Below are 12,035 nucleotides of genomic sequence, written 5' to 3' on the forward strand. Positions count from 1 at the left end.
CTTGAGCATAGAGTTCGTCTCTAGAGCTCCCATGAGAGAGAGAGAGAGAGAGAGAGAGAGAGAGATTTATTTTTCAACTTGGGCACTTAAGAGAGTGTGTGAGAGGATGCAACAATTTCATCACTAAAAGTGAGATCACCTGTTGTACATCTGCCATCCACAAATTTGACTACAAGTTCAAGTCTAGCAAGTGCAGATACAGACAAAAGATTCTTCTTGATCCCAGGTACATGCAATGTATCAACAAGTATAAAAGAACTACCATTTGATCATGTACTGTATATCTTTCATCCACAAATTTGACTACAAGTCCAAGTCTAACAAGTGTAGATACAAAAAAAATATTCTTCCTGATCCCAGGTACATGCAATGCATGAACAAGTGCAAAAGAACTACCATTTGCAGCAGTAAGCGCAATCTTTCCAACTCCTTGAAGTGGATAAGAGGCATTATTGGCATAAGTGACTGAATTCCCATGATGGACAGTCTCAAGAGAGGTAAACAAATCATAATGTGAGGTAATGTGCTTTATAGCACCACTATCAAAATACCACACACGTGAGTCTGTAGCAATTGACATGCATGCATCATGGACAGCAGGATCATAAGTACACTGCACTAAAAGCCACTTTGCATCTACATCATCATCACAATCTCCTTTCACAGAAGACTTTACAATAGTTGTATTTGTATTGGACCATGTAGTTGATCCAGCCTCTTTCTTCTTGGACTCTTTTTCCTCTCATTTTGGACATTGCTTGATCAAGTGATCATTAGCTTTAAAATAATGGCAACACATCTTCTTTTTTCCCTTTTCAATTCCTAGATGAATTGTTGTCAGTAGAAGCATTAGGAGCAATTGATTTACGACTCGCAGAAGAACCATGAGAAGTGGTTACATTGTTGTTACCACCTTTTCTTTGAGCAACAATAAAAGCATGTTCAACTCCACGCTGTTTAGCCCTATTTTTTTGGAAAGTGACTATTGCAACAACAATGTGTATAATGCATCAAACTTGACAACTTAAGGATTTTCTTCGGTCATAGAAAAAGTCTGGTAAGAATCTGGTAAAGCATCAAGAACAGTCTACACAAGGGAAGTGTCAGAAATGACTTCACCTGCAGAAATAAATTGCTCATTTATATCCTTGACACCAGTAAGGAAAACCTCATTTCATCTTCCTCATGCATAATCTTTGACTCCAGCTCTTTACGCAGCAATGCAATTTTAGCCTCATTGCGACTTGCATAAAGACCGGCCAGAATATTCCAAGCTTGTTTTGCAAATTTTGTTGAACAAATGTGGGGAGTAATAGTGCGCTTCACAAACAACGCAATCAATGCATGAGCTTGTGAATCTCTTACATCCAAATGAGATTGCTTAGCCGTATGCAAAACAGCTCTGGCAACAGCAACCCTGCCACCAAAACCTGCAACATCCTCAACATCGCCTACATTCTCAGAACCAAGGCATACATCAATGACCTGCACAATGCTCCAAACACCCTTTGACACAAGGAAATGTTGCATCATGTAAGCCCACATAGCGTAATTGTCCCCATCCTATCTGTCCTCAGCACAACAAACATCTTGAACAACATATGTGTTGTTGTCAGCAATAGCGAATGCTGCACTTGATTTGAAAACTGTGTGAAAAGAGGAGAAACAAGGCGGAAATAATGCGTGCTATATAACACAAATTGTGGAAGACTATAAGGGACCCGTTATGCAAAAAATGACACTGACAAAAATCTTGTACAAAATGACAAAATTGCATGCACAGTACTGCATGTAGTGGAAACGGAGGCCGAAATGAGCCCATATGAAAATTCTGATGAAATAATTTTCAACATATTGACGCTCACCAAATTTCACAAAAATCGGAGAAAGTGAGCAGGTGTGTGCTAGAGTTGCTAGCGACTAAGCCCAGGAGGACGCAACTTGCTGTGATACGAATTGTTGGAATTAGGGTTGCAGGAAAACACACATAGCTTGGAGAAGACGAAGGAAGCTCAAGGCACACAACGGAGAGTATATTAATTTGTGTGTAATGGAAAGATAAGATAGCCCTAGAGTGATGGGCGTATATACAATGCACGGGGGAAAAACCTCCTAATGAGGGAAAAAATGACCCGGCGACCCTAAGTGTGTTCACACACATCACTACCACATGTATATGGTAACATATTAGGTCATTATACATTGACCGAGTCAATGAGGTCACTTGCATCTCATTGTGGCTATATAAGCCACCACAAAAGAGCAAATAAGCTTTTAGTATCATTCTAGCTGCTCTTGAGGATGATTTTATACATTATTTTCATGATGTGGATTTTGCTTTTGATACTTGGACAAAATTAGAGATTTATATGGAGCTAAGCAACATATTCCAAGATAAGTCTAAGCATGGAGTTATATGGTTGTAGTCTGGTGAGAATATCGCATTTCTTGTCAATTGTATGAAGAGTATTAAAACACAGGTAGTGTATGTGGAAGCATCTATTTCTAATGAAGATCTTATTGCAATTTTACTCAAAAGTTTCTTGAAAAGTTCAATAAAATTGCTACTATACTCAAGGAAGAAGACCCAAATCCTATGTTAAATGGAATAGTTAGCACTTTGCCAAAAGAAGAACATAGATTATTGCATTGAGGTCTATGTGGTGGTAGTTAAGATCTTGTTCTATCACCTGCTTATGCTACAAAAGTGACTACAACAAACCCTTGTTCTATTTGTGGAGGAGGAAATCACCAAGCTAAAGCTTGTTTCTCCAAGAATTTGTGCATGCATTGTAGAAAGACCAACCATCCATTACAACAAATAAGCTAAAGTGAAATTTGGAGATGGTGGCTATACTGAAGAAGTTGTAGCTCATATAGTTTAGATTCAATTGACGATTGCTATACATTTTAGAAGCTAGTCAAGTTCAATTAGTAATTTTGCTAGTTTCAATAGATCTAATGGGTGGCTTTAGACACTACAATATGTTTTGTTAGTGTTAAATCCACCCAATTTGTAATGTCTTGTGGATTGAGTCTATGTTTTGTATCCAATTGATTCTTATTAGAAAATAGTACAGAAACCCTATACTATGGTCTAGGGGGGTTCTAGCCTTTGTTACTAAATAGGATAAATTTAATCCAAGTTTTGATGTTCAATGATCAAGCCTTAGCTTCTCTGTAGTCTTGAAGGGGGGAATGTTAGCAAAAAAAATAAATCATCAAAAGGGTCTCCAAGACCATGCAAAATTTACATATATCAGAGTGGTTGTTATATTATGTGGTGTCGATCAGTCCCTGCATGGGCCTTTAGAACTTTATATGTATATTATATTGGTGAGAGTTATTTTGGCACGTTGAGTTCTGTTGTCATTCTCTCCTTCTCTCTTGCTCGTTCTCCAACATCTTCCCCTTGGTGATTCTAACAATCATGCATGTTACATATGTACTAAACAAGTGTCCCAATAAAGCATTGTAGTCTATTGCTCCATGTGAGCCTTTCCATGGCAAGAATCCATCTATTGTCCACTTGCTTGTTCTTGGCTGCTTGGCTTCTGCTTTGCTGCTTGAGAAACAATGTAAGAAATTAGATGATAAGGTTGTAAAATGCGTTTTTGGTCTTTTACAATCCAAAAAGCCAAAGTTACATGTTGTGTCATCAACAAATGAAGCTACCTTGATTAGTTGAGATGTTGTTTTTGTGGAAGATGTAGTTTTGCCCTTGTTAGGATGTACTAAGGAGACATATTGAGCTCACCAAATGTATATTATCAATATGTTGTTTCCCTTGTTTTTATGGTGGAATTACAAATGTAAACCCTAATGAGACACATGTGCAACCTATGCAGGTTTCAAATGGCATTACAGATTCGCCATTTTTTAATTTATATAATTGAAAAATGACCACACTAGAGGTATGCCAACATGTCTAGTGCAAATGTTGCATGATAGTAAATTGGGTGCACCGTTGTTTAGTTGTACTCGTTCATTGCTAGTTTTTATGTACAATGAGGAGGAACCTTTGTCATTTGATGAAGCCATCAACAAAATTGGTTTGATACAATGCAATCTCAGTATGATACAGTTGCAAAGAATGTCACATGGTCTTTGTGTGATTTTTCCTCTGGGCAAAAGGCCATTGGTACTAAGTGGATTTTCAAGTTGAAACGTAAGCCCGATGGAGAGTTGATCCCTATAAGACTAGACTTATGGAAAAAGGGTATGCTCAAGAGAAGGACATTGATTTTGATGAGTCTTTGCCCTCACTTGTCAGAAGACTACCATTCATATCTTTTGTGCATTTGTAGCTCATAATGCTAGAATGTCATCAATTGGACATAAAGGCTACATGTTTGAATGGTGATTTACATGAAGAAGTGTATGTAGCACAACCTCGTGGTTTTGTTCAAAAAGGGTAGGAAAACAAGGTGTACAAGCTTAAGAAGGTTTTGTATGGTTTGAAGCAAGCTCCACATGCTTGACATAGAAAGATTCACGCTTACTTGGTTGCCTGAAGTGTGGTATGACAAGCATTTAGTGATGGTGACAACATTAAAGGCAATGTCATTCTTGGAGAGGTGCAAAAGGATTTGGAAAATGAGGTTGACCCGAACATGCCCTCAAATTTTCTGTTCCAAAGCAAAATGCAAAAGGTTATAAGAGTTGAATTATATCTTTCTTTATCACATTTGTGTTTTTTTTCCCCCACTATTGGTTGTGTGTTCCTCTCTCATCTGCCTTACTAGTTACTATTGTGGTGCAGGACCTGAAAGGAAGGAGAAGAAGGTCTACTATGGAGACATCAAAGATGACCGAGTCAAAATTTTGTGAGGCATACACTGTTTGCTACATAGCAACTCTCCTTTGAAAAAATTCCACATCTTTGTATCCATCCCCTCTTGTAGCCCTTAAACTTAACATGAACACAAATATACCATTCAAAAAAAATAAAAAATCCTAAGTTTGATCTCCATTGAAAGTTCAAGCTACATTTGGTTACAAATAAAATTGTGTAATTTGTACAAAAATATTCTATCGTTGAGTTTTAAAGTATTTTACAAGAGGCAAGAAGGTGTGCCCTATGAGGAGCCTTCTGATGTTTGCAAGGGAGAGTGTGGAGCACATGACGATGAGGGTGCATGAAGTGTGGGTTAGGATTTGCCTCTTTACGAGCAATAATAGGGGAGATGGAAAAAAAAAGCGTGCTGAGCGGGGGGGGGGGATCAAAGAGTACATAAGGGTGACACCCGTGCTGGAGGTGGGATTAGAAGGTACATCTGGGTAACACCAACTAGGGAGGCGAGACTAGAAGGGGCATTTGGTTGGATTGTTGGACAGATCCTATATTAGTAGGCCACTAGCTAGATTTAACTTGGCATAATTTTTATATTAAAAACTATACAACCTCTTAAAAGGGTAGATTATGCCTTAATCCTTATTATTAGCTGAACTCAGGACGAGGCCGTAGGCTTACTACCTATACCTTATTGCTAGCTTTACATTTGGCAGATGGTTGAGCAAGAAGAAGCATGTCGAGGACATGGCGCATGGAGGGGCGTTGCGACGGCATGGCGCTGGTGCACAACAGAGCAATGCGCAGAACCTGAAGCATCTGCTCCTTGGCGGTGCCTTGAGCTATGCGTGCGTCCAGTGTCTCCTCGTTCTTTAGCCCTTGCCCTTCCGACAAAATCTGCCACATCCACCTTACAATGTCCCTGCCCTCTCCATACAGCTCCGCCTCCACAGGCCTCTTCCCCGTCACCAGCTCCAAAAGTACCACCCCAAAGCTGTAAATGTCGCTCTTTTCCGTCACCTTCGATGTGTAGGCATGCTCTGCATCAACCACAGAAAACAAGGTGTGAGTAATCTGCATCTCTTCTGACTGCAAGAAGCTCTACCTCTTTTGAGCACATGGGCAGTTATGACCCTTATGCTATCTAGAACTTGGCAGCTATGACAATGCGATTGAAATGGCCCTTGTACCATGTGGGCAGCTGAACACACAAGAAGATTTAGAACTTTTCTCATGTAGGAAAATGGAGTCTTTTCCAGTGTTTTTCATACTATACATAACATCATGAGCTTCTGCTCGAGAGGCACTGCATACCTAACTAGGTACGATTGGGGGCAGGGGACCACCGGGCCCCCCACCATTGGGCCGGCAATCCCCTGCCCCCAATCGTACCTAGCTAGGTATGCGGTGCCTCCCTCACAGAAGCTCATGATGTTGAGGTAAGTCACAATGTGGGAATTATTGTGAGAATTTGTCAATACTTCTTGTGACAGGATGACTAGACATCTGATGTGAAGATCATGATCTACACTACATTTAGGTTTATGATTTCCACTACATTTAGCGCAAAAGGGACCCCTCTCCCCAAAGGAAACAGATACTTGGGGATTTTCAGTAATCCGACAATACAAATTACCTGGAGCAATGTAGCCATAGGAGCCTGCAATACAAGATGATTGTACAAATGTGGCACTATCCATCGGAAAGGAATTGGCATCAGTTGATGCATTGTACCCATCTGGCAGCTGGTTTTCCAAGCTCCACTGAACAGTGTTGGGTATCTCCCCAGGTGCCATTGGTGTATTGTGCATGTCAAAAGACCCCTCTGTCAACTTCCAATGGATATTAGTAGGCGTGGTAATTTGGTTGAGGCTCAGCGGCATCACTTTTGCGACACCGAAGTCAGCAACATAAGCATTTAGATCTGCATCAAGGAGAATGTTGTTGGATTTGACATCTCGGTGCACTATTGGGGGCCAGCAGTCATGATGTAGGTAGGCCAGCCCTTGAGCTGCACCTATTGCGATCTTGTAGCGGCTCTCCCAGTCTAAGCAGAACCCTGGCTTGCAGTTCTGCCCTCCGCCATGAAGTAGGTCGCCCAAGCTTCCATTGGGCATGTACTCATACACCAGCAGCTTCGCGTCATCGCTAGTACAATAGCACAGCAATTTCACAATGTTCTTGTGTCGAATCTTGCCCAAGGTTGTTATCTCTGCGTTGAACCCACGATCCACAGAGCTGGTTCCATGGACCCCTTGCCCATATCCATGTCCATCTTCCGTACTTTGCTTGTTGGAGCTCCATAGCTTTTTGACGGCAACAACTTCTCCACTCTTGAGGACTGTCCTGTAAACTTTTCCAGCACTCCCGCTCCCTATTATGCTGTCCTCATCCAAACTGCTGAGTATGTCTTCCTCACTGAACCCTACTTTGTAAAATGAAGTGAGGGTACATGAATTTTTCCTTTGAAATTTGTACAGCTTCTTGGATATGAGGGGTCCATGGAGTTTGTAGAGGGTGAGCAGGCCCACCGTTAATAGCATAACGGCTGTGGCAAATGTCCCTGCAAGGATGGCCTTCAACAACTTCGAGTGCTTCGTGCAGTCTTTCATACCCATGAATTTTTCCCCACAGATGCCTGCATTGCCCATGAAGCAGCTGCTGGAATTGGGCGAATAGGGCCCTTTTCCAGAGAGATTATTGTGCGACACATTGAAGGAACATGGCGATTGAGAGGCGATCAAGTAGATGGATGAGGGTATCTTTCCTGTCAGCTTATTGAAAGACAAATCTATCCAGCTGATGATAGGAAGGCTCCCAAGAGATGCAGGAATGGAGCCGGAGAGGTCATTGTGAGATAAGTCAAGGGTAGTTAACTGTTTGCACCTAGAAAGCTCCTCTGGAATCTTACCAGAGAAGTAATTGAAGGAGAGGTAAAGTGAATTGAGGTGCTGCAAGTTCCCTAGCTCTATAGGCAAGGTGCCGTTGAAGCGATTGTGGGATAGGGAGAGCTCCACAGTTAAATTGATTAGCTTGCCAATCTCAGCAGTTAAGGAGCCAGAGAAGAAGTTGTTTTGCAGCCGCAAAGTTGAGAGGTTAATGGCATTGGCTATGGCTGGAGCTATGGTGCCTTCTAGATTGTTGTTCTCTAGTTCTAGAATATACATGGAAGGTAACCCCCAGACTGCCTCTGGCACAGGCCCTGTTAACATGTTTGCACCCATCCGCATGCGTTCCACTTTTGTGCAATTACCATAAGTTTGCGGAATTGGCCCACTAAACTGGTTATTCATGATAATTAGCATCTCCAGCTCACCTCTTTCGCATAGAGATGCAGGGAGTGAGTCACTAAAATTGTTGGATGAAACATCGAATACTCTCAAGTTTGAGGAACTTCCCCAATTCGGAGGAATGGACCCTGAGAAGCTGTTAGTGAAAAGAGACACCTCAGTGAGAGCGGGGAGAAGAGCTATGTCCTGTGGAATAGACCCAAAGAGATTGTTGCGATTGAGGTGAAGGCTCTCAAGCTTGTGAAGGTTTGTGAGTGCGGAAGGAAGCGTACCTAAGAGCCTGTTTTCAGAGAGGTCAAGATTGACGACAGCTGTGAGGTTTCCAATGTTGTCAGGGATGGGTCCCTCCAACATATTTCTGAAGAGCTCTAGCTGATAGAGATTGGGAAGGTTGAAGATTGTTGGAGGAATATGTCCAGTCAGCTCATTCTGGGATAAATCCAGATTGTTAAGGTGGGTGAGGTTGCCTAGTGACGCAGGAATGGTGCCAATGAGGTTGCAGTTTGCAAGCCACAGGTATTGTAGGTTTCTTAGATTACCAAGCTCTGCAGGAATGGGGCTGGCAATGAAAGGATTGTATGCAAGCCGCAGGTATTGCAGATTGCGCAACTCGCCCAAATGTGCAGGAATTGAAGTGTTGAGAAGATTTGCGTATAGATTGAGGACTAGAAGCTGTGAAAGTGTAGCGAGTCCCTCTGGAATGGAGCCCGAGAAATTGTTGTATGACAAATCCAGCACTTGCAGAGCTTGCAGCTGATGAAGGGAGGAAGGCAGGCTGCCCACATAGAGATTCCCTGAGAGGTTGATGTACTGTAAATGCCTGCACTCTAGCAGAGTAGTAGGGAATGTGCCTTGTAGAAGATTGAAGGAGAAATCGATGTGGGTGAGGTTTGCAAGGCCTTGTTGGCTGCACATGCCGGCAGGAAGGTTGTGCACCATGCTTAATCCCATATTGCTCAAATTCAAGCCCACTACAGGGGCACCAATATTATCATCTCCATCACAGATTACACCAGTCCACATGCACGGTGAAGTGGCAAAGCTATCGGACCAATCGCTCAGAAATCCTCCTGGGTCATCCACGGCATCCTTGAAGCGAAGCAGATAGCGGCGAGCGGTTTCTTGACCACCTACAAGCTTATCATTTGCATCAAGGGGTGTAGGAGTGCAGAGGCTGCAAACACTCAATAGTAGCAATGGAAAGATGCTACAAACAGAAAAGCCCATTGCAAGAGGCGGTGGTAGCAGCTAATCGTCACAATCAGCCATCATCCCCTATGAACTAGCAGGTAATCATTAAAGCACATGAAGTTTTCTTTGTTCTTTTGTTTGTTGGTGGCTAATCATCAGAGCACATGATTTCAATTTTTTGTGGTAAATTATTAGAAACTAATCATGAAAATCGCCCATCGCCCATATGAATAAAAAATGAGCAGGTCTTAAAGAAATGTTCATGCTCATAAGCGCCCAAGAAGTGGGTTGGGGGGAGGTGGGTGCAGAAGAAGAGAGGGGAGGGGAAGGGGTTGGTGAAGGTCGAGGTCATGTAAGGAGTGCGCCATGTTTGTTTGATAATTGGGGTGATGGTGAGAGTAGTGCCCACTCTGCACAGAAAGCAAGCAGGAGAATTAGCACTCCCACGAGTCTCGTAAAAAGCAGGAGTGGAAAGCGTCTTTGCCCCCGCCACACACCTCGCACGCACATCCTCTCCCACTGATGTTTCCACAGCCTTTTCCAGAGCGCAGACGTCGCATCTTTATACATGTACTTGCATATAAGAAATTTTGGAGGTAAATTGATTATATTTACACTAAATATCTCTAAAGTTTGTAGGTTTCCTCACCTTCAAAAATTTAGAGGTAAATCTCAAACTTTATAGGTTGAATCACATTAAATGCAGGGTTTTTTCGAGCATTGGCGCCGCTACCCCATAGCTTGGCTACAAGTGATTCTCTAGAGAGGGGCATCCAAAAGTAGAGGGCACATTAGCACATTCCCATATCTCACCGTCTTGAACCTGGTAGTCTCTCTCCATTTAGGCCTAACTAGTACGGCTGGCTGCCTTCGGCGGCCTCTCTCTCTCCCCCTCTCCCCCTCACTCATATAAACCGGAACTCACCGGATGCAGCAAACTTTGATACGTGGCACTGGAAAACCAGTCTCCTTAATATATAGTATAGATATCTCAAGCTTCTTCTTTCATGTTGAACTTAGGTGAGCTATTTTGGCATGCTTTCTCTAAGCACACCATTCACAAGGCCATTTAGGTCTAATTTCTCCAGCTTCTTTTTTCATGTTGAACTTCGGTGAGCTGATTTGGCATGCTTTTTCTAAGCACAACGTTCACAAGGCCATTCTCTGTGTGTGTGTGTGTGTGTGTGCGCAAAAAAAAAAAACCCTTTGCATTACATAAAATTTGAGCATAAGTTAGTATTTAAGAAATATGGGAAAACCCTGAAATTTATGCATTGATAACATAGGGAAAAAGACCCATATAACCACAATATACATCAATCATGAAGATGGTGTAAAAGCTAAATTGGTTGCGAGAAACCTACAAAAATGTGCCAACAACTCAATTCGCCTTTGGTGGTGTAGCAAAACCATGTAGTCTAGTGTTGAAATACGTAGCTGCTATAAAAATCATCCTATAACAAAAACTCATAGAATCCATGGAACTGAGAAGAACCTATGTTGTGCCTCCAAAATCATCCATGTCCACTCCATCATAGATAGGATGTGATATACCAAGGTAGGATGCAAATCTCATGCAAGAAGCTAAAGTGGGAATGTACTATAGAATTAGTCTTTACAAATGAATGACATTATGAAGACGATGGGGTCTTGGAGGGCCTTCTAACTTTCCATGAGATTATGGAGATGATTATGCCATGGTGCAAGAATGTGGGTGTGGGAAGGTGTAAGGGTGATCAATGGATGCACTTGCCCCCAATAAAGAGCTAGATAACTTTATGATTTTTGACCTCCATAACTTATACATACAACCTTTGATCCAAGCAAAAATTACAGATTTGGAATATTCTTGCCAATCTCTTTTAATATATATGCTATGAGATATGGTTTTGCTTGCTACATTTTAAAATTTCATTTTAGAGGAAAAATTTGAATTTTAATTAACTACCCATTTTTTCTTGTTTGCATTCAAAAACCGTCCTTTGATTAATTTCTTGTTACTAAAGGTTTGAGTCCCTTAAAATGCCAAATAAAGAGGCCCTTCTGGACCCCATTCTCCTCCCAATGAGATTTAGGACTCAGTACCTTTGCAAAAAGGGAAGAATGCTTTGCTGTGTAGATGGGTCTACAAGAAGAAGATAGCCCCTAGGGACAGGAAACCAAAGTGTGAAGCTAGATTGGTTTCCAAAGGGTCCAGGTAGAAGTAGGGTATAAATTTTGATGAGAATTTTCTCCTATTGTTAACATTGACTACTTTGTGGCGATTACTGCCTTAGTTGCTAAAGAGGACGTGGAGCCTGTCTAAATGGATGTAAAGACTACATTCTTACATGGTGATCTTACTAGAAGAAACCATACGGTTTTGTTGAGAAAGACAAGGAGGAATTAGAGTGTGTAAGCTTTAAACAGAAGCCTATATGGTTTGAAGTATACACGAAGGGCATGATATCATAGTTTGATGCAATCATGAAGTCTCAAGGATATACAAATAAAAATTGATCATTTCCTCTTTACAAACAAAGAAAGCTAAGGCTTGTATTATTTTGCTATTGACCCCTATCTGGATGATATGTTTATAGGAAGACTCTAGTAGGGAAGAAGATTTTTGTGATATATGCTTGGCAGTCTATGCTACATGAAAAGTTTGACACGAGGGATCTAGGTGAAGCAAATCATATTCTTGGCATGTGGATTAAGAAAGTTTGTCATGAGAAGATTCTATACATATCTCAAAACCCTTTTAGAAAGAATACATATGTAGA

General features: G+C 41.6%; 1 protein-coding gene across 1 annotated transcript; it reads right to left on the reverse strand.

The window, feature by feature from the left end:
* Nucleotides 1-4,953: 4,953 nt before the first annotated feature.
* Nucleotides 4,954-9,755, reverse strand: LOC147459872 (uncharacterized). Its single transcript, XM_086511060.1, has 2 exons — nucleotides 6,429-9,755; nucleotides 4,954-5,832 (listed from the first exon to the last, which is right to left on the reverse strand). Exons 1-2 carry the CDS (start codon nucleotides 9,307-9,309, stop codon nucleotides 5,477-5,479), a joined length of 3,237 nt encoding a protein of 1,078 aa, XP_086367186.1. The 5' UTR covers nucleotides 9,310-9,755; the 3' UTR covers nucleotides 4,954-5,476.
* Between the last annotated feature and the right edge of the window lie 2,280 nt (nucleotides 9,756-12,035).

This window comes from Adiantum capillus-veneris, chromosome 4 (assembly GCF_014529385.1).
Source record: "Adiantum capillus-veneris isolate H3 chromosome 4, ASM1452938v2, whole genome shotgun sequence".
NCBI classification, from domain to species: domain Eukaryota; kingdom Viridiplantae; phylum Streptophyta; class Polypodiopsida; order Polypodiales; family Pteridaceae; genus Adiantum; species Adiantum capillus-veneris.